The sequence below is a fragment of the Apostichopus japonicus genome, chromosome 12 (assembly GCF_037975245.1).
Source record: "Apostichopus japonicus isolate 1M-3 chromosome 12, ASM3797524v1, whole genome shotgun sequence".
Classification (NCBI taxonomy): domain Eukaryota; kingdom Metazoa; phylum Echinodermata; class Holothuroidea; order Aspidochirotida; family Stichopodidae; genus Apostichopus; species Apostichopus japonicus.
The window spans coordinates 4,900,927-4,925,527 of record NC_092572.1 but is presented as its reverse complement, the minus strand read 5'-3'; the positions used below and the strand labels follow the sequence as shown (position 1 = coordinate 4,925,527).

Below are 24,601 nucleotides of genomic sequence, written 5' to 3'. Positions count from 1 at the left end.
TAAGAGCATAGAATTTACCCTTTTCACTTCTTTGCTGATTCAAAGGGCGGATATACCATCGCCGCCCTTTTGGTCTGGGCTGACGTCGATGATGAGCCACCCACAGTAGTGACAGAACCAACATTTTCTCAATACCATCCATTTTCACCAATCAATCAATGACAGGTCTACAGGAAAAGGATTGCTCAAAAGTAATGCACTTTGCACTTGACCGCCGTACGTATACGATTTTTTTCAAACAAGTATGAACGCAAGTAACACGTGTGTTTCACACGCGGACGCAAATTTAACCCATTTTTTTTTTAAATTTGACAAAGTATGAACATTGAATCCGACATTCGCATTGTCGGGTGCCTGCGCGCAGTCGCAGCAAGTATGAACCGGCCTTTATGCTACTGTATATTTGGCTGTGCTTCATTACACGACCGCTGCAGCACAGTCGGGGCAATCATTAACCATCAGTTACCCTGCTAGATAAATAATAACTCGTTCAGTATATAACATAGGTCATATATGAAGGATATTTATGGCTACATACACACATAAAAGCAGAACGAAATCATGTCAAACCTACAATGTTATGATTATTCACCTGCCAAATCCAAGACTCCGTACTTGAGACCTACAACATTAAATATTCAAAGGTTGACCTCCCTTACTGCGTGCTTCCTTTAACTCTACTATCTATTTTTCATTTTTACTCATTTTCTGAGGCTGCCTGAGTTTCTGTAGATCGATTTCACTGGGGATGAATATTACGTTCTAACATATTTAGACATTTTCGAATTAAACCTACCTTATCCTTTGTGAACGAATATTAATATGACACAGAAAGAGAGATTGAGGGAAGGATTCGTTCTTATCCTGTTCCTTTTTACAAGTGTAACAGAAGGTAAGACATTTATTAATAATTTATTATTAAGAATATGACTTACAATGTAAAAATAATCGTGAATTTAGTGTTAATGGACACAACATTGTGGTGTTAGGTGTGTTAGTTGTCAAACTTTCAACGTTGTAATTTCCATCTGATTGTGTGGAAATTCTGATACTTAAAAGCCGTGGCGTGTCACTCTTGCCGAAGCTTGTTGCACTCTGAAACTATTTGGCAAATATTTAAACCAAAACATGGTATCAATTCAATCTCACTTGAAGTGGTTTATGACGATTTTCTAAACTATTCAATTTGTAGATCATGATAAATTGGTAAAAATTTTCCTACACATCACCTCTAAACATGTTCATTTCTCGAGAAATTTTAAGGTGCACATTCATCTGATGGTGGCTAAAATAGCTGCCTAATTTTTGGAGTGTGGATTGTAAGTGCCTCCTAAAACACACCCCCCCCCCCCTCTTGAATTAAAGGTCAGTTTAATAACGTCCAAAATTTGATTCATGTAAATCGCGACCCAGTTTCTCATTATTTTGTATTCTGCAATTTTTAGAATTGTCTCTTACCCAGGGGCGGGAGGAGTTCATTGTTGGGTAAATATTCACGTGATGTTATCAATAGTTGACAATGGAAAATGTATCAAAGATGGTAATGAGAACTGCGAGGCACAACTTTAAAATTTAATAAATTAACGTGCTCAAAAAGTACTTTGCACTCGGGTAGTATGCGTACAAGTTACATGTCTAGTGTTTTCATTCAATACTCGGACTTGGATGTTTAAATAATCTTACTTGATTGACAACACTCAGGAAGAGTTCTTTGCGAGAACTCACAGAGACACAGGCGCGGCGTAACGGAAAAAATATTGGGGGGGGGGGCTAATTTGTGGAGACTATCTAAGCGGAGCGCCACCATCGGTTGGCGCGGAGCGTACAAGAAAATTTTGGTTTTTTTCAAACCCCCAGATGGCCGGAAACGGCACATCCCGAGTGTTTTATGCTGCGAATACCTAGCCCTAAAATATGGGTCTCAAGCCTGCAATTTCTTAGATTGAACGAGAAAGTCTGTAAAAACATTGTAATTTGTATATTCGATGGTGTTTAAAGAGAGTAGCTATTACTCGTAGTGTACTCGCAAAGACGTTTTGAGTGTAGTAAGGGCAGTTGCGGAGCTAGGGGTATTGGTCAGGGGGGGGGGCAAGAATGGTCTGTAGGGCGCTTTCGACACTATCTAAGCGGAGCGCCACCACAGGTTGGCGCGGAGCGTACAGAAAATTTTTGAGTAAAGATACTCTATAGATTGCAGGAAATGACCCTTGCCGGACCTTGCTAATTTGCAGATAAACGGAGAATAAATAGGTGTCGTCGCCATTTTGTCGGAAAATTACACCAACAGGATATGACAAATGTCAATAGGTAGATGAGAGCGCAATAAAATAGTCAATAATCGCGAATAAGTAAAAAGTAGTGAAAAGCTGAAAAGGGCGCCAGCAGTCCATTTGAGTCCGTCAGGGGGGGGGGGGGGCATCTGCCCCCCTGACTGTATGGACGCTCCGCCACTGAGTAGGGGATGTTGGAGAACTGGCTGAAATGAGGCAAGTCATTGTCCTAAGACGAAGTTGTGTTGCGCTTACCGGTACTCACACTCACTGCTTCCACTTTTCACGGGGCGTGAAGACGCGGTTGGGGTGACAATGTGGTCTATAGCCAGGGGACGGGCCGAGGGTCCCCCAGCATTTACTAAAATTATTACACCTATATAGTATACGTGTGCATCGGACAGATCGACAAGTTTGCATTGAAAAATGGGCAGATGCACGTTTCGGAGCCTTGGTAAATATTGGGGGGGCTTATCATGCATTTGCCCCCTCAACTTTTTCATTGGGGGGGGGGCTGAGCCCCCCAAGCCCCCCCGGTTCCGCCGCCACTGCAGAGACATATATGTCAAACTTATTTTACGCTAGGAAACCGCGTAATTGTTCGATCCTTGTTTGCAATTTATTGCACAATTTTCTATAGCAGCACTATATTCATAGAATCTACCCCAGCAGTATCATACATGTATAGTTAACCATGGTGTCAAGGGACCACTAATGATCATAAAACTATGGTATATTGAAGAAATCAAAATTAAGTACTCGAAATGTACTTGTATAGAAAGTACTCATATTCGGTCCTCTAATTCCAACATACTGTACTCGTATAGTGATATTTTGTTAATCTGAATTCAAAGGAGCAATACCCGAAGTATGGTACTTAATTATCCTAAACCTAAGATCTCGGAAGTACTTGGTACTCGGATAAAAGTATCGGAATTGAATGTGAAGAAATGAGTTGAAACAGAGTAACATGAAGCTGGCTTACGCTTATTTAGTTTGTTTTTCCTTTCTGTAGGTGGAAACATATGTTACTTGCATGAACGAATATCGGAAACAGGCTTCATTTTCAGACGCACTAGTTGCCTTGTAGACGATCGTCCACTTTTGAGGCTGTCAGCAAAATCGGATTCTGTTAAAATATTGTTAAACTTCGTTTTGAGGAGTTCTGCAAAAGGTTGGTTTTCGAAATATTTTACTGCGAATATAATTTCACAAAAAAAGCCAGAAATGCTCACTGTATAGTAATATATGTTTGTCGATAATGCAGAGAGAATGAAATTACTCAAAATACTTATTCTGTCAGAGGCGGTCATCTCAGAATACATTAAAATGATAAATTAATGATATATGTAAAAGTTATCAGTTACAGAACTGTTGCAAACCAACATGATTTATAAAGTATCAAAAGGCTTATATTTGTTGACAAAAATGTGCAAACTTATAAACAAACAAAACATAAAAAGCCGGGAAATAAGCATGACATGTAAATATGATCGATGAAAAAGAATTTTAAGCGGAGAAGGTGCGTGAGATATGCTCAAAACTATGCAAAACAAATAAAATTAGCAGGTTTTATGTTAAAACATCACTATACAACTAAAAACAACGGCGCACCATTTATTGATTTTTTTCCTTTTATGTAACATTTATATGTGAATTGCTGGCAACAATTATTGTCATGTAGAATAAGAAGAGAAAGAAACGTTATCGTATCAAGTAAAAACAAATCAATAAAATTCGTTATTAGAAAGGTGATATAACACATCACCTTGTTGATAATATATAATAGGAACTCTCAATTTCTGACAACGACTCCGATACTATGAGAATATTTATATTATATATAATTCTAATCAAATATTATATACACATCGTGACATTTCAAAGCCTTATCCTACAACATGTCAATTGTAAGACCTTGTTATGGAATCATAGACTTTATAGGCTTCTTTATTGAGAAAACACCGTAATACGAGTTTCGTAATTATGCAGTCTCTCAAGAGGGAAAAACACTAACAATTCATAATAACTTGTTGTGTAACTTACTCAATGACCATGAGCGACAACGCAAAAGTTCCGAATATTATTGAGTAACTGGTAGCGAACGTCTTGTATCGATTCCCCTTTACCAATGTCATATGGATATACTGAGATGTTAAAATTTAATCATATTTGATATCAAGGATTAAAAACGGACATACACACACACATATATATATATATATATATATATATATATATATATATATATATAGTCATAGAAGTTAAGTTTAATCAACGTTGGTTTTTATTTGGCATATCATGACTCTATTTTTGGAACTTCTACAGGATTTTACTGAAAGTTAGAACAGTTAAATTTTCTATGAAAATGAACCTAATAAATATCAAGCGCATCCCACATCCCAGAAATCAACACAGCATAGTATCAAACACAGAATCAAAGTTAATTTGTTTTAACTTATAATGGCTAATAAGGAATAAATCAGGGATCTGAATAGCATATCATATCCTGCTATACAAACAATAATCCCATTGAGTATCATAAATAGCACGTCGTCCCTGCCCGCCGCTATATATTAAGCAAGTTACGTACGGTGTGTTTTGCTTGTAGCATTTGAAATAGTCTAAATAGATGTTAAATAGGGAATACCCATTGTTGCAGAATTAAGTTGTTTTTGTATAGTGACCATTATGCGTTTTTTTCTAAATGAAAAAAATCATGTTGCTTTTCCTGATCCGATTGGTTTATGATAGGATGTTTTTGATGATGAGAGTTATATTACCTTTACCATCATTCCATTCCTCCTTTCCTTATCCTTGCTTCTCCTTTAGAACTCTACTACATGTACAAAGTTATGCCATATAATTAAGTGTCTTCAGTAAAATTATTTTTAGGTACATAAAGTGACGTATTCCCTATTTAACATCTATTTAGACTATTTCAAATGCTACAAGCAAAACACACCGTACGTAACTTGCTTAATATATTAAGCTGGATGTTACATAACCATATCATCTACTTGCTATATTAAATGGCAATTTGTTTGACAAAGGAATTCGACAATGTGTGTACTTGAAAAAACTAAGGGGAGGAAAATTCATGACGCTACATCTTCCGATGACGAACTTTCTAGAGGGAGAGACGGAGATATTTTAACCAACATCACACCTACAAATTAGATGAAACCCCTAAATTCATATTAAGAAAATATCAAACTTAGAATATAATTGAAACTAAAACTGAAAATTACAGACATACTTTGATAAACTCAATGCTACAAATTGTGATATGATTATGACTTTTTTCTTTGATCATAAGATACCGCAGCCTTGTATTATAGTCTTACAGTAAGTAGCAGTAGTTGATCAATGTAAGGAAGTTTGTTGCTAATTTTCCTTTCATGCATTAGATTGGGATAAAAGGACTACTCTGGGACCAACAACATCATCTGTGATTTATAGTACCCCTCAAATAGCAAAGGTAACCGCAGTGGCGTCAACTGAAGTACCCAGGGCAACGACAGTCACTTTGAAGAACGAATATACAACAGAGCAGATAACTAGTAAGTCTACCTTTCGTCATTCATCAATACTTGACAAGCTAACATATTTTGACGGCCTAGTTTCAAGCTGAAATAATATTACAAGGGAGTTTCAAGTTGAAATAAGTTGATACTGATTTTTCAAACTGAAACAATTTGACAAGTTAGTGCTACCACGAAATGTTTAAAAACGATGTGTTTTATTACCTAGAATAAAGAAAATGGAGACCAGAATACAGTTCAGTAGTTACTATGTAGCTTCATGGTTATATCGTGTGTCGTTAATAGCCAAGTAATAGTAAGTAAGTATGGATATCATAACGATTGCACATGTTAAGATAAAATACAATTTGGCACAAATACATTTTCGTCAGACACTGTCACAAGTCAGTTTACGTCAAAGGTATTTAAGATTATTAAACATGTCCATGTAAGGGATTTGCATTCATTGGTATATAGTTTGCATGGGAAGTGCGTTACGTAATATTGAGCAATGTAGAGTATGGTTTAGTATGTTAAAATGATGTCTTTTTGAGGGAGCTGACTCTCAGAGGGGAGACCAACAAGCGGCAATTGGACTACTTCGTGTTCCAAAATTGTGGTTATTCCTTGCCTATTAGTTGAGCTACTTCGTGTTCCCAACTGGTGGTTATTCCTTACCTATTAATTGGGCTACTTCGCGTTCCCAACTTGCTGAATTGTCAATTGTTTTTTGTTTATTTGCGGCTTCCGACTGCCACTAACCCGCGACAGATACTTGTAGTCATGATAAATCACTTCGAAAAGATAAACAAGTAAAGATGATTAGTTTACTTATAACGAGAGGAGGGAGGGGGGGGGGGTTATGGTCAAGTTGTTAAGGCAGTGGACTTGTGATCTAAGGCTTGCAGGTTCGAGACTGGCCAGATCATTGCGTTGTGTCCTTGGGCACGGCACTATATGTTCATTGCTTCTCTTCACCAAGGTGTATAAATGGGGACTTGCGAGGTAACTTGTTAATATAGCTGTGTGCGCCGGTTTTGGCTTTACCCCCGGGGACCCCGTGGCTGGACCCCGGGGACACAGGGGTTAGTACCCGGGGGACACGTGAATGTTGTGCAATGTGGTACCCAGGAGAGATTGATTGAATTGTGCACGCTTGGTGTGTGGGTTTGACAAGTTACCTATGACAAGGGTTACGTTGTGAAGTCGTGTGAGAGGGCCTTGGCCTTGAACAAGACTGTAAACTTTCAACTTTAAAATATTCGATCAGCATAATAATTAATTTTGTATTAATTTTTTGTATTGTTTTTATTCATATTTTCTGCGCAGGTAAAGAGGGAATTACTTCGCTTAAACCGTCTACATCGGATGTGATCACCACGACGGCTCAAATAGTGAAAGTAAGCTCAGTTCCGTCTACCGTTAGACTTACGACAACGACATCCACTATAACGGATGACCACACAACAGATTTACCAACAAGTGAGTAAATATAGTTGTGTGAATCGGTTTGTAACTAGACCCCCGGGGACCCCCGGGTATACATGTGGCTGGACCCCGGGGGATACGGGCTTGGAACCCGGGGACATGGGGGTGTGGTGCACTGTGGTGCCCCAGGAGATATTGATTGGAGTGTGCACGCTTGGTTTTTATTCATATTTTCTACGTAGGTAAAGAGGGAATTACTTCGCTGAAACCGTCTACATCGGATGTGATCACCACTACGGCTCATATAGTGAAAGTAAGCTCAGTTCCGTCTACCGTTGGACTTACGACAACAACAACCACTATAACGGATGACCACACAACAGATTTACCAACAAGTGAGTTTATAATCATTTCATATCACATTACCCATACTCATTACGTTAGCAATAACTGGCAAGTTGTATTATGCTATTGGAAGACTTCATGATTGTTTCTTATCACAATTTCAACTTAGCGAACGAAATTAAAGAGACACATTTTAGCAGCTTGTAGAAAATTAACAACGAAGAACTTCATATTTGTCAATGTTAACAACGTGATATATTGCTGATGGGAATTCAAAGGTGACTCAACCATGATCATATATACATGAGATTGCCAAGAAAGGATAATACGTTGCGATTAAAAGTAGACCTAATGACCGAGCGATGACCAAAACATTTTTGATTTGCAATCATTCACTGTGTTATGTAAGTTGTTGTGATGTACTGTCGTGAACAAATATAACTACTAGCTAAAAACAGTTGGCTTTTTGACATACCATTGCAATATGCTATCTCAGTAGAGGAACAGGAGGAATGCATTTGTAATGATTACATCTTCTATTTTACAGCTAAAGTTTCCACACGACTCGCCACGTCCACAGAACCACCAGCTGTAACTTCCATGGTACCTTCATATGCAGAGAAGAGCACATTACAAACAACTGTGAGTGGCGGTTTCACTACCAAAGTAGCAGCTCGTAAGCACTCTGTTTTTTTCATCATGAAATCCAATTATATTATGAATTTACATTATATAGATTGCTTTGGAGGGGAGGGAGGTGGGTAAGGGAGAGGGGGGTTTAAAGGAGGACCCCAAATCTTTTGTATTTCAGTCAGCTTCAACAATATTAGTGTCACACCTCTTCCTTTTGTGAATTATGGATCGAGGCTAGTGATTATTGCAGATTAGCACCTTGAAAAAATCAACAAAATGTCCAAGACTGGCCCTCAAATTAGGTTCTAGTGAAGTGTCTAAAGCTCTATCAACAATGTCTCTATTTTTCTACTCTAAATCAAAGTTAAGAAAAAAGCATTTGAAGAAATCAGCAATAAGTCTACTCTAAATCAGTTTATAATCTCGTTCTAGTATCGTTGGTGAATATATGACCGTGTTGGTCATTTTGCAAATCAAAAACAATAGTAATAAAGGTTAAAGGCTGATACAAAGTTTCCTAGAACAAACATGTTAAAACCCAAATGGAAGTCGGTAGGGGATCTCTGTTTTACTATCTCTACATATCCATTATAAATATATGTATATATATTTACGTACATGGCTTATATGGTTAATATATCAACTATTTATCCATTTTTGTTTAATGAAAGCATGTGCGAAATGGACAGACTTTGGAATAACCTCGTATTGCATGAGTGACATCCAACTTAGTTGGACTGAAGCAGCCGAAAGTTGCCGCCTTCCACCAAACAATGGACATCTCGTATACATCGAAACTGAGGAAGAGAACAAGGAAATTGTATCATTTTATGATGCAGTTGACCGCAACGGAGTTAATTGGTGTTGGATAGGTATAGAAGACTCGTTGATAGAAGGTATAGTAACATTTATTTATCAGCGACGGCAAAAAGAGCGGATTTGTCCGAGGGATCGTGGACGTTGTGTCCAACCAACAGGGTTCTGAAAGACACCCCCAGCACCCCTAGCCCCCGAAATCATCTTAGGAATGTAATGGTGCATTATAGTGCATAAATATATGCTACAAATTAGGTCTAGAATCAGGTCGTTGTGCAAAATTGTGCTAATATCTCTTTTTTCGTGTGATGTTGAAGAGTAGAAAGGTTAGATTATGTTTTATCTTGGAACCGACACAAACAGACACGAACGGATACTACAACATTTTTTACACGTTTTGATATTGCCTAGCAGTGGTGGTGTCATGGCTCTTGTGGAATTTGCTTTTCTATATCCAGTGTCACTTTATTTGCTTAAACTCATATACGTCTGTCTGTGTCGATTTGTCTGTATCGGTTCAGTGAGTGTTGGGCAGGTGGGTCATAGTGCCGCCGATGACACGGGGGAAAATAGCTATGGTGTATTACACTCGATTGGCTACTTATTTTATAACAAGGTCGAATCTACTTCTCATTATTAGTTGCATAAGTTTCAAAGGATAGATAGTCTGGGTCTATAAAATGGCAGTTTCTAGTTAATGTTTTCCGAGGCGCGTCTTAAAGTTTGACAGGTATCAAAAGTCGGGACCAACAATAGAAGAATGAGATTCCTGCCTGTACCTACTCCCACGTCGATCCTTATATGTCCTTGGAAATGCTACGTAATTGATACGAAAATAATACTTTATACGTTTCTACAGGGAAGAGACTTATTGTAATGCATGTGGTATAACTACAGGGTTGTTATCCATGTAGCAACATTGATGTTGTCCGTAAACAACAAATATTCTTTCTTCAAGAATCATAGGAGTGATCTTCATTGCTCACTCTTCTTTTCAATACCTAAACAGGTTATAGAATACAGTTTGTCAATCATTTTCTGAAACGTTAACAAATCATCATGAACAGATCAGTTTGTTTGGATTTGTAACGAAATTGATGTGTGATACAAATTTGACATCTGATTCTAATACTAGTAAAGAGATGATTTCTGCTGTGGGATGTTCTGGATTGTGTATTTTATTTAGTTTTAATTTTCGAGACATTCTCTCAGAGTATAACAGAGGGGTACAGTCTATGATGTTGTTTGATGAAGAGGGATGTCAATGCAAGCGTTACGTCAACTTAGACAACAACAACAAAAACTTGTCCCCATTCTCACAACACCTACTAACATTAAGAAGGCCGGTATCAGACCCTAATAATACGTAAGGTTGCAACACCGTTATCAACAATGACGGGCGAAAACCTGAGCTGGGTATTTCAAGTGTACATACAAGTCTTATTATATGGCAGAAGGGGAGAACGGGGGCACAACTACAATGTAAAGGACAGTTCTATTGACATCATAGCAATTTTGCTTGGTATCGAGAGAAGTTATTGGTCCATACCTGTAGTAATGCCTCTGAATAAGTAAATACTTTTTTTCGTTATATTCAAGGAGAATGGAGGTACGAGGATGGGAGATCACCAGCGTATGTCCACTGGATTGAAGATGAACCAAATGGTAACACAGATGGTAGGGGAGATCAAGATTGTGCCTTAATAAATAATATTGGTGGCTACCGTGATTACCCTTGCAATGAGCCTCTGTATTTTATTTGTGAACGTTGAAGATACTTATAAATTGAGATCTCTTTCAAATGAAATAATCGTGTCAGGCTGTTCTAGTTAACAATTAACTTATTTTCTGTTCTTTTTTTTATACTCCGGAATGGATAGTTATCTTAAACCAAATACATCCAAGCAATGAATGCCATATGTCATATGTTCGAGAATGTATATACTTCTCTTCTTATAAGATGCATCTATATCCATCGAACAGTAACTTCTATCTTTCAGTTTAAATAACTAAAGCTCCGTTTTCATTGGAACCCGAGCACAATATTGAACCCCGGGTTTTGAAGTCCTTTAATTGTAGTGTAAACGCGGATCAGATCCCACGAGAGACAATATGATGTAAATTTCCACATATAGCAAAAAAATTGATTTGTTGTAAAGTAATATGGAATGTTATATTGAGACCACGACTTTTAGCTTGTATCCAAAATTACTTTAAATTATGACATGAACAAAAAATAAATGCTCTAACTGTTAAACATTTTGACTATAAAAAGAACTTAAAGGATGATTTTAATTTAATTTTTGCATAGAAAAGAAACGTGACTTAAAATTATGTGACAAATAAAACATTATTTCACTTTTAGTTTTCGATACTTTAGTTCATAATCCCTACTGCACAGACTCCTTTGTCAAATCTGCTAATTTCGTCATTTAATTTGATTTCTTGATTTATGTAATTTCGAAAGGCAAAGGGTAGAGGCTGATAAAGCAATCTCCACACCTCTCTACTTTCAACCAGTCCTCCGTTGCAACTGACTCAACCGAAATAGGAACGAAAAGGATATCATGGTCTCGGATGGCATGTTTGCAATGCGTTAGAAAATTAGACACACGTACGTCTCCAACGAGGAGGCATTCCTTGACATCTTTTGTAATTTAATCATGAATGAAAATTGCTTGACGTTATTAAAGATTGTCATGACTTTCATCATTTTCCTATTTTTCTCTATTTGACACCATTATCAAAAGCATAACTGTTTCAGTTTAATAGAGATAACTAGCATCACCTCAAGTACTCACCATCTGTTTTATCCGTTAGAAATGATGATTTCCTGTAATGTCTGATTAGATGTTAAATTTAAGTAACGTAGGCAACCCAGTGTTTAAAACAATAAAACAGGTCATCTGCGCATTATTTGAATAGTTGGAACGAAGGTATCGACAACGTATATGTTACGAAAAAAAGTCATCACATTAAATGATTAGGTCCACCATGTTATGAAACTATTTAATATGCGTCCATACATTATTGAAATACAGCAATATAAATAAGTAATGCTCTTCTGCAGTACTGTTAACAATTGATGAAAGTTCTGTGTTAGTTAACTACCGTTTCCACGTCCCTATTTTGTCAAAAGCAAACATAAAATACAATTTAACTACTTTGGTAATCAAACAATTGCGAGTAAAATGAATGTGAGATTATTCTGACTGATTAAGGTGCAAGAAGCAGTTACCGTACTATTTTATGATAGTAATCATCCGTAACAATGAATGGATATAGGTAACGCATTTAGTTTACCCTAAACAATCTGGTCAAGGATGTGCGTCGGTCGAGCCCCAACGGTGAGAACAACTTCACCCTTCCTAGCCGATACTCATATAAATTATAGTTAGTACAGAAACTACTGGTGCCACCTGTAACGTATGTTACCGTGTTACGAACACAAAGTAGTAATTACTGATGCACCGTTGTGGGACATGAACAGTAGTAACATGTGTTACAGGTGGCACCAGTAGTTACTGTATTAGCTATGTGTTTGAAGTAAAGGAGGTACGGTACCGGTTGAATCCAGTTCACACCTCTCTATAAAGTACGCCAATTTGTCATGCCGAGAATGAAGAAAGGCCATGTCCAGGTGTATCCATAGGCCTACATATAGCATAAAACGACTAGATACAACTTCTTTTTAGAGTCGCGTATTAATGAACTCGCACTCCATGGTTGGAACAGCAACTACTGTTCATGTCCCACAACCGTGCATCAGTAATAACTAATTTGTGTTCGTAAATGTGTTATAGGACATGGACCGTAGTTCCTGTGCGAGCTATGCGTATCGGGTGCCCTTTCCCCCTCCCACACCAATGCAACATAATAAAAACATTCACAACACTAAGAGGGGATGTCTAGCGGATGTCCTTTATTGAAATTAGAATCCCAAATGACGGAAGGGTTTGATGGAATTGCTCAGTCAGTTACAAATAGTCCCTTTATAGTTACCTCTTACCACTTGTGATGTTGTGGCTACCAGGTTTTGCATTTCATACAACTCATCTTCATTCCCATTTTGGGAATTTAACTGGCATCCCTTTGCAAATGTGTTTCTTTGCTCCATGTCCAGCTGATCATTGTTACTTGGTAGATATTTCAGTATACAGTATATATGATGTGATGTAGCCAGAAGAAAATGTTCGTTTTTCTGAATACATGGTTAGTTGAGAAGGGTTTGCCGTAGTCATGTTTGACAGTATCATGTTAGTTCGTAAGTTTATTGCAGTGCTAGTTACATAACGAATACAAATTTGCTCTTTTGAAAGTGTTATCTGGTTTTCTGATGCGACAGCTTGAAGATGTTTCTTTTGATTATAATATATTAAAACGATTTAATCTAAGCTTATATAAATCAGTATTGTACGTTTGGCAAATAAATAACGTAGATTAAACGTAATTCTGATTGAAGAAAATGAAAGATGTGAGTGTACTTTGCAACACGGCTGATATTAACAGCATCACCGTGAATGTAATTGCAGTTGAGCAAATGTGGTTGTATTTAATCCAAGTAACAGAACGGTTGGGAATGAAAACCTGATGCAATAGTCCCATTTAATCGAAATGATAGCCGACGTAACAGCAACCACATGGCAGTGAACCCGGTTCTTCAACAAGAGACGTTTGATTTAAAAATGTATCAGAAATGAAAACTGACTACATGTCCTTCCTTTGAACCAAATTCATGTAAAATTTATATCTTCAGTTGCTATAACAACCTAAGACAAATATTCAAATAATACAATAGAAGTAGCTTTCTCTCACAATTACCAACCGTACGATTTGACGTATGTCCCTTTTTATGTCACCTTAACCAAATGCACCATCCATTTCATAATAAGCTTGCAGCGTATGTAATTAAACATAAAGTTCTTTTGTTTTAAATGCCGTTTGCGCGTTTTGTTAAAGATATGTGGTTCATCAAAACAGAACAAGACGACATAACGTCATCTAAATGGTTGCAATCTGTAACGGTTAACGCATATTCCTGTTGGATTGATACTTAAATCGAACTAATAATGAAATATTCATTTCTACCCCTTTGGTTATACTTATTTGTCAGCTTTAACAACATAAATTTTCCTTAAAAAAATACGTTGGAAGAGCTTAATCCAGACTTTTCAGAGTAGCCTATTCCTCACGCCAGGACCAGCTACTGGTCATTACCCTTCATCATCGCAAGTACAAAAGCTCACTATCTTGAGAACACAATTCGGACGCTTTTTTGCCTTCAAAAACTTCCAGCCAATATATATTTCAGCAACACATAAACAATGTAATATACGTTCCTTACTGAATAGCTGATGATAACAGGATAGGAAAATACTGCATTTGTCAATGAAAGCAAGAATAGCTTTAACAATACCAAGTTCAACATCATTAAAAAATCAACTTCTTTGCTTCAACCTACTCTGACAAATGTGTTAGCCCTAAACTAACCAAAATCGATATTAGCAGAAAATACAATGGTTCTCTCTTGTGCTCGGTGTCTACCTTAAGATGTACAGAAATGCGGCGACATATTACCCTTCACATTTGGTTGAGGATGTCCACCTTCATGACAATAGAATAATCAACATAAGTCGACTTAATCAACTCTGGTGTAAGTAACCAAGAAGCAAATATGGAAGCAGCTGAAAATCCATATCTCAGATCAATATTCCAACGATCACTAAGGGACAGCCAGACACCATAAAATAATTACTCCGTGACCTCAGATGATATTTAGTCAATTTCATTATTAGCTCGAAATATCAGGTGATGTTGTCTTTAAAGCAAGACGTGTCAAAATTTTGAGATTTTTTCAAATAGACATTCTCAATCGTATGAAGACATGGCCCTTTGGAATAAAAGATAAGTCGATTCTCCAAAGGGTCTTGTCGACTAGTCCGAGTCAACCGGGAGATCGACCAAATGACCAACATCATCATATTAGTACTTCGAATTTTCATAGAGTACTAATATTCTACCTCTGTCAATGACTGCAAAAGAGACCTCATCCACATAATGAGAATGATTTCAGTTATTTCCTACAAGTGACCAGCTTTAATGGATCATTTGCAAACAGCTGTTATGTTTCCATTTAAACCGCTACTTGACTTTTTCATCAAGGCAAATTCGTTAATATCTTAGAAATTAAAGTAATCTTCATTTCAAACAAACATAAAAAACTACCCTATAAACCTTCTACTGCTTTACATATAGGAATCGGGACTGATTTTTGTGTTTTACTTTCCTATTATTCTTCCTGCGAATGATCATATTGATAAATCGTTTAGATGAGAAGAAAACATATAGTTTTAAGTAAAATAGTATTTTATTCACATGAATTTTGAACCTGGAGGGTAGTGAAATAAAGTCAATTATTTAAATCCATTATGCAGCTATTCAATTTTAAATGCATTCTATGTAATGTGTACTACAGTTGTAAATCAGGATGCATTAATCATTTTAAACAAAAGAATTTGCATCACATTACTCAACATCGCTAATAGGAAGTATGAGATACTTGATCACTTCATACTGAATGACATACCCATCAATGCTGGTTGTACTATCTTTCAATCTTCCATCACAAAATACTTAACATTAGCCTACCCACACTGACTATGCATCTGATTCTCATCCATAGCGAACACACGTTACATACAACTAGTGTTATATCCTATTCTTATAATGGTCAATATGCGTCAACCTCCATCTAAAACTGAAAGCAATAAAATATTCCCATGCATAATAAGTATACGTTGCTGCTCTATATCTATACTTAATTCCAGACGTATATAACCATTGATATATATATATATATATATATATATATATATATATATATATATATATATATATATATATATATATATATATATATAAAACACCTGACTATACGTTGGTTAAAACTATTCTTCCTCTGCTAAAGAATACTATAGGTAATCCCACTAAAACCAATCATGCGTCCGACTGATTTTATTTTAATCAAGGGCTTGGCGACATCCCCGACACGCTACTGTAATACTACTTGCAGGTACCTTCACAATTCGATAATTTATATCATTGTAGTCCCACCAAGTTCCGCAACGCAATTATAACCAGTTTTACTGCCACTGTAGTACTGTACACTCTGTACTACTTCCACTTCACACTGCTATCTAGAAACTCCCATTTGCAGCACCGCCTCTGTTATCGTCGCTATTGCCATTACTACCATCACCACTAGAAACTGCATTAGTTACTGCATTACTTCCACTTGCATCCCCGGCACTGTTATCGTCGCTATTGCCATCACTACCATCGACACTAGAAACTGCACTAGTTATTGCATTACTCCCACTCGCAGCCCCGACACTATTATCTTCGCTATTGCCACCACTACCATCATCACTAGAAACTGCACTAGCTACTGCATTACTCCCACTCGCATCCCCTGCACTGTTATTGTCGCTATTGCCACTAATACCATCACCATTAGAAACTGCACTAGTTACTGCATTACTCTCACTCGCAGCCCCGCCACTGTTGTGGTCGCTATTGCCACCACTACCATCATCACTAGAAACTGCACTAGTTACTGCATTACTCCCACTCGCTGCGCCTGCACTGTTATCGTCGCTATTGCCACTAATACCATCACCACTAGAAACTGCACTAGTTACTGCATTACTCCCACTCGCAGCCCCGCCACTGTTATGGTCGCTATTGCCACCACTACCATCACCACTAGAAACTGCACTAGCTACTGCATTACTCCCACTCGCATCCCCTGCACTGTTATGGTCGCTATTGCCACCACTACCATCACCACTAGAAACTGCACTAGCTACTGCATTACTCCCACTCACATCCCCTGCACTGTTATGGTCGCTATTGCCACCACTACCATCACCACTAGAAACTGCACTAGTTACTGCATTACTCCCACTCGCTGCGCCTGCACTGTTATCGTCGCTATTGCCACCACTACCATCACCACTAGAAACTGCACTAATTACTGCATTACTCCCATTCGCAGCCCCGCCACTGTTATCGTAGCTATTGCCACCACTACCATCACCACTAGAAACTGCACTAGTTACTGCATTACTCTCACTTGCAGCCCCGCCACTGTTGTGGTCGCTATTGCCACCACTACCATTACCACTAGAAACTGCACTAGCTACTGCATTCTCCCACTCACATCCCCTGCACTGTTATGGTCGCTATTGCCACTAATACCATCACCACTAGAAACTGCACTAGTTACTGCATTACTCCCACTCGCAGCCCCGCCACTGTTATGGTCGCTATTGCCATCACTACCATCACCACTAGAAACTGCACTAGTTACTGCATTACTCCCACTCGCATCCCCTGCACTGTTATGGTCGCTATTGCCACCACTACCATCACCACTAGAAACTGCACTAGCTACTGCATTACTCCCACTCGCTGCGCCTGCACTGTTATCGTCGCTATTGCCACCACTACCATCACCACTAGAAACTGCACTAATTACTGCATTACTCTCATTCGCAGCCCCGCCACTGTTATGGTCGCTATTGCCACCACTACCATCACCACTAGAATGTGCACTAGTTACTGCATTACTTTCAATTTCAGCCCCGCTACTATCACCATCGCTATTATCATCACCAACAAAATGAATTATAGCCGAAGTTGGTCCAGCTGTTTCCTCATCAATGCTACCTTTAGTATTCTCTGTGTCTTCACTACTGACAGTTACTCTATCTGTATTAGCATATCCAATCTCAGAGGCATAATTTCCTTCATCTGGTTCGACACTGCCGTATGTAATTGAATGCGGCACCGGCAACTCTGAAAGATCAAGAAAGAAATGTCACCATCACATTCAATTGGAATGGATTTCGGATTAAGAGCAATACCAACTTTACCTTTTAACAAAACCGTGCGCGTGTATTAAACTTACAATGTGAGCGCACTATAAATAACGTTGTCAATAAAGGTATTAGTGCAATGTTTAGTGGTAAGCTGGCAATGCAGTTACTTGATGATAAACACACTGTTCTCGTCGTACCGATATCTTGTGCAGAGCAGTTTGTTTTAGGATGGTACGCAAAATAATGATGAATGTTGATGTATTTAAAGCTAAGCAGTTAAATATTTGAAAATATTTGAAAGAATAGAGTGAGCACCGATTAGTGTACTAGTAATCCTTATTAGTAATAACTTAACTTTCTCTGTAAACGATTTTCATCCCCCTCACAGCTACCCTAGATGAAATCACCGAGTCCCCCTGCAGTTGTTTATTTTCCATTTGAGATTGTAGACAATATACCCATCGAGATACCATAAAAGTAATCTCCGTTTGTAACGTTGTCTGTCTGTCGTTAATAATTTTTTATTCACTTTACAACATTGTACTATAACTCTGTTTACCCTGAGCAATTGTGGACAATATACAGACAAAAGTTATGAATCCATTTAAAAATCGAACATCGATAATATCGTTTAACTTTTAACTTTTATTTTCTCCATCATCTTTTTCCATCACCTATTGTGAGACCTACGAAAACATGACGGCAGACTTCAAAAGAATATTTATAACATTTATACTTAAAACCCTTTTACTGGCAAAGACGAAGGATAAACAGATAGATCTGACAAACGACCCATCATAGTTTTGTGGAAAGGTTAGGCAATGACGTCAGACCTCAGTCAATAACGAAATCAATGAATGTCAATCATGAATTTAAGCTCCAACCTATTGTTTGTACAAGATACCGTAATGTACAATGAAGAAGGTTTGTACTTCATAGTTAGAGCTAATATTTTCGATTGGTTGGCTTAAAGATGAATTAAATTGTAATAAAAATCATGAATATTTATGAATTTTAGTGTCATCAGAACTGTAGATCTGATCCCGCTTCAAGACTATCAGGTGATGTAATCGTTATAGAAAGTAATAACATAGTATGTTCGTCACCTGTGTAAACTGTGGTTTCGCAAAATATGTGACGCTCAGTCGAGACCTTACATATATTCCCGTACTACTACAAATACAAATATTTGAAAGTATGGGCTGATAGCTCCGGCAGGAGTCCGACAATCACAATAAATCAGACTATATTCAACAAATGATAACACATAAAGAGAAAGTATAGTTGTTAGAACTCTCTCTTTCTGTTTACTATTTTATGATTCAAGCTGTTTAAACAATTAAAGTGTTATTGTATATACTTACGTATAGGTCTATTTATGACCTCGGAAGGTCGATGGGTACAGCTAAATATCTTTCGTGGTGATGTTTCCAAATCCGTTGAAGTAGTTATGACTGCTTCTTGCGAAGAAGGTGCCACCCCAAATGATGCTTTGGGTAAAAATCATTTCATAACAATTTACAAATCATGAATTTTTTTTATTGAAAGGAAGTGTTGCAGTAACGTTATTTTTTTTTAAAAAGGTCGAGAAATTAATACAAACGATATTAAGTTGACTAGTGAACAAAGTTCAGGACGCTATAATCGAATATAAAAGAGATATTTGCGTTTGTTTAACATATTAAGTCTCAAAATAAGTATCATCGGTATCAAGCTTTGACTAAAGTATAAATTAAAAATACACCTTTAGGGATATGAGATTGAAATGATAGATACGTCAATTCATTTGATTCCATTTTAATATATTGTCACACAGACGCTTCGTCTCATTATTATAATCACAAGTCATGCATAAATAAACGAGAAAACTCAACGTATTGAATATCCACCAATTACATGGACAAATGTACCATAGTTATCTCAATATGTTACATTAATCGTAGGTATACTTATATTGAACTAGAGTGATAACCCAAAGGGAGAATGGAGGTTATTATTAATGAGAGAGAACCATATTTTAATCAGTCTGGTGAAACTTGCAATTCTTGCATGAATTCAAAATATAGATATCACAAACTGTCATAAGTTGTACCATAATTGAACTTAGATGAGTACATGAGTGACGTCATAGTTGCACACTGGCAGCAAAATAGTTTGTTTTTACTTCACTTTGCACTCTTTTATGGTTTTGACCTCGGATTCAATAGGTTTTCAACTCTACCTTAGTGGATGCTGGGTTAACAATATACAAATGACGATAACATAATCAATTTATGAGATGCAAGTATAGGAAATGGGAAGTAAATTTAGAAAACTGTATAGAAACCGTGCTTAGAATATTATGTTCCTCTTTCATATGCCAAGCGTTAACTTTTTTGTTGGGGAAATCCTTTTCAACAACTAGCAATTGAAAGCACTCTGTTATCGAACAGTGTACATGCCCATTTGTTGTCATGTATTCATCAGATTGCTTAAAGGCGTTTGGAAATATAAATTATTAACAACAAAATCTATAACGTTAAGCTAACGTAACAATAATGTCTCAATCTGTTACAAATTGATTTATTCATTTCTAAAACTTTGTAAATACAAAAGATGGCTTTCACGTCCTGCTGAGCGTTTGTTTGTTAACATACTTCTATTCAATTCATTTATCGATTTATCGACACTTCGTGATACGATTCTCGACCGTGAAACTAAAACTAAGCAATTAATAAGGGAAGATGTAGCTGAATTTTTAGCTTTAAGTAGCAATAATGAAAGGTTTTTCGAAAACATATATCTGCAGGCAATTTAGTGGGATAACATTAAAGTAGCGAGAGAGGGAGAGAGATTGTAGTGTATGTTTTGTAACCAACGATGTATAGTAGACCTAATATCAACAAATATGAAACATTTGTGCTTTGCGTAAGGAAACCATACAGAATTTTTAAAAGACATGCCATTAAACTTTATTTTGCCCAAAAAATGAAAAGTTAAAGAAATTCTATGAAAATTAAAAAAGGGAGGTTAGACGAATTCTTCAGTATTTATAAATTGTAATGTGTCTTGTCAGCAAAATATAGTTTTCTTTTTAAGGTTTCAAAAGTCGATTGAGAAAAAGCCTAAAGATTCTAAGGCTGCTCAAATTAGATTTTACCAATATAATCTCTCTTTTTTTGTCCTTTAGTAAATTTTCCTTTCTTTGTCTGAGCATGTTCAGTTCTTCACCGCTATTTAATTAAGCTTCTCCATCTAAATATTGAATGCATTGAAACTTTACTATTTAATTTCTGTTAAAAGTTGAATAATAAGAAGGATAAACATTTAATACGTTTTTTGATAACCAAAAAGGTTATCTATCACACATGGAAATGTTTGGCAAATCAGATTAAATAAATACAAAGTAAATAGTGCAGAAAACTTCAAAGTTTCAGAGATGATTTACTTCAAACGTATTAGAGACTTTCAATGTCAGTAAAGAGAGCTTACATAGCGGAAGTAAGTTCGTTTAATAATTTAATTGAATCGTCAAGATGTCATGTTATACGAAAATACACGGCAACAATTTATAAATAGTAGATAACAACGGATTGTTTTACTAAGCAAAATGCTTGCTACCAGAGTATTCCTTTAATATTAAATATCAAGCTGTTGAAATTATGTTACAATACAATATATAATTTTGTTCTTAACAGTGATGCAGAAAGACTTGTCGCGTTTTATTCACCTAATGTCTTCTAATAAATCTGGCATTCACTTAAATTAGTTAATGCCAGAATAAAATAGCTTATAAATCTGCCATGTGTAGGAAGAGCATGCCTTACCCCCTTCTGAAACTTTGCATTCGTAGGTAACGATATAAGACAGTGTAAGTGAAACAAACACACCTGGAAAACGAAAATATCTAAATATATGGATCTTTAAAAGTGTAGATGTAAGAGGGCCTGACGTTTCGATCCGAGCAGGATATTTTCTCGATAATGTTCTGTCTTTGCCCTTCTCTAGTTTACTCCCGACCCTCTTCCCTTACTCCTCTCATTGTCACAGTTTATCTCCTACCTTTTTTTCTTCTCTCCATCCCTTGTCTACTAATCCTCGTACATCTTTCTCTTTTGTGTTAACCCTGCTTATTAACCTGTCTATATTCTGTGTATGTATTTGTCCCTTCTGTTACTGTAACTTGTCAGTCAACATCTGTAGAAGATCCTGCTAGGATCGAAACATCTTAAGCTTACACATTTTACACATTCTCTTACACGGACTTGTTAGCGGATAATCAGTTTGATAACAGTTTGGTTTTATTTTAATCAATAAAAGGATGAGAATTTCTTTTATTTTTCCTTCCTCTTTCCTCCTTTTAGCTTTTGTATTGTTTTGACTATATTAAGTCAGTTCCTCAAAACGTTATATTGTCGTGATAAAGACATGTTACAGACATACCATATTTAGTTGCATTGAGACACTCATGTATTTGCAATTTTAAAAAGTCAGGCACCATCTGGTAGACACCTCCGAGCATTATGACGTCACATGGCCTCCTGAATGACTGGATTAAACTCACCGGGGTCGAACCAAGAGCACTAACAGTTGAGATGAAGCAGACATTACGCCCTGGAAAATAATTGTGTTTATATCTTATTTATTAATGTTCAATAAGAACTATAATGGGTTGGTGTAACCAATGTCTGGTCACTTGTTTAATATCAAATACTAGTAATACTATAAAGCCTTTCACTTTGAACAACCATTCCACATCACCCCCCATCACCCCACTCCAGTCCCTCCATTCTGGTCCATTCAGGTCCATTCAGCCCATTCTGATCCACCTCGCGCCCCTACACATGATGCTATGCATATGCTTTACCTATTCTATTCAGTGCTTTTCACTTCAGTGCACTTCACTTCACTTCAGTGCACTTCACTTAGGTGCACTTTATCACTTCAGTGCACTATATCACTTCAGTGCACTATATCACTTTAGTGCACTTCATCACTTCAGTGCACTTCACTTCACTTCACTTCAGTGCACTCTATCACTTCAGTGCACTCTATCACTTCAGTGCACTTCACTTCAGTTCACATCACTTCAGTGCACTATATCACTTTAGTGCACTATATCACTTTAGTGCACTACATATTCCATTATGCACATCTTAAATTTTATTTCACTGTAGTGTATTCTGTCTATGTTACGCTATTACTAAAGTATTCAACTTCAGTCCAACCAATTACAAACTTCATTTTAAAGTTTGTCACTTCTATATTCTACCCTACACTATAGTATTTAAACTTATAGTCTATTCTAGTCTATGTTATTCTTTGTCACTTGTCTTAATTCAATTCAATGCATTGTGTAAAATTTCTGTATAATCTCTTCACTTCACAAAGTTCGTTTTCCACTCCACACTACTCCGATCTGCTCAATATACGCAAGATGTTTACAATAAATGTATCCAGTTCATTTCAAACACCGACAAATGTGCACTCTTTTCCTTTCTAAACGATTTATTGATTCCAATCGCTTTCGTTTTTTTAGATTTGTTGCTCATCTTAAACAACGACTCCTCACCCAACCCTAACCATACACATCTCCCCTTACAGATAACTATCAGCGTGAACCAACCAGGATCGTATTACCATTACGGAGATAAAATTCTGAAAGAGTATAAAAACAAAGGGTATAATCAAGCTCACCATCTACTACATTAAGCCATGTAGATAATCCAAACAAAAGAAGCACTAGAGTCATTTTTGTCCTTCTGGTGACAAGTTTCGTACAAGACTTTGCTGTAAGCTTTACAGGCATATTAAGTAACCTACAGCTGTTCACCGTTGATCATCATATAAAGCTCTCGAACACTAGATGTCAGTACGAACCTTTGTCCATGATATATGTTAAAGTCTACTTGTTTAAACAGTATTCAACGTGACGTAAGACAGTTTGAAATCAACCATGAATATGTATAATACGTCATCAGTAAACCATCTGCTATGGTGACCTAATACAAATATTCAAACAGTACAATAGAAGTAGCTTTCGCTCATATTTACCAACCAAACGTTTTGACGTATATATAGGTTTTTACGTCTCCTTCGCTAAATGATCAAATTCATTTCATAACACGCATGAAACGTATGTAGTTTAACAAACATGTCTTTCGTTTCTTGGTGGCAAATACTCATACTGCGCATTTCATCATTAAATTGTCGTTCATCAAAACAGCACAAAACAGCACAAAAATTGTCATCTATAGGACTGCTATCTTTAAAGGATATCGCAAGCTCCCCTCCCTGTTGAACTGATACTTACATCTAGTTAACTGCAGCTCCAACTCACAACCCCCTAGCCCCCCCCGCGCTCAAAAGAATAATGGTAAGGTAAATAGAGGGTGTAGGGGAGGGAGACCCATAGTGCCCCTCCGTATTAAGAAATTATTGTAAATGAAGTTTGTGTACGCGCAATATTGTGCTACACTGTTGTACGTTTTGAAACAATTTTGAAGTATTTCAACCATTCAGATGTTCAAGTATATATCCGTTAACATGTTATGTACTGTACAGTGAGAGTTTTTTTAATATTTTGTTTGTCAGTTGGTGTATGGGGTACCCTCTCCCCCTAGACATATATGTGACTGCGCCCCTGACATTCATTTGCAACTCAGCTGAAAGCTTTCAGTTAAGTTAAAGTCAGCGTGCGGTTCTTCCGAAATTCTGTCACATT

General features: G+C 36.9%; 2 protein-coding genes across 2 annotated transcripts; one reads left to right on the top strand and one right to left on the bottom strand.

Moving 5' to 3' along the window:
* Positions 1-774: 774 nt before the first annotated feature.
* On the top strand, positions 775-15,895 carry LOC139978029 (uncharacterized). The gene is made up of 8 exons (XM_071987949.1): positions 775-892; positions 3,286-3,444; positions 5,681-5,833; positions 7,124-7,276; positions 7,465-7,617; positions 8,115-8,243; positions 8,872-9,096; positions 10,616-15,895. The coding sequence occupies exons 1-8, from the start codon at positions 823-825 to the stop codon at positions 10,786-10,788; spliced, it is 1,215 nt and encodes a 404-aa protein (XP_071844050.1). The 5' UTR covers positions 775-822; the 3' UTR covers positions 10,789-15,895.
* Positions 15,896-17,186: 1,291 nt separating this feature from the next.
* LOC139978031 (uncharacterized) lies at positions 17,187-23,862 on the bottom strand. Its single transcript, XM_071987950.1, has 4 exons — positions 23,575-23,862; positions 22,321-22,491; positions 19,263-19,388; positions 17,187-17,875 (listed from the first exon to the last, which is right to left on the bottom strand). Exons 1-4 carry the CDS (start codon positions 23,684-23,686, stop codon positions 17,217-17,219), a joined length of 1,068 nt encoding a protein of 355 aa, XP_071844051.1. The 5' UTR covers positions 23,687-23,862; the 3' UTR covers positions 17,187-17,216.
* Between the last annotated feature and the right edge of the window lie 739 nt (positions 23,863-24,601).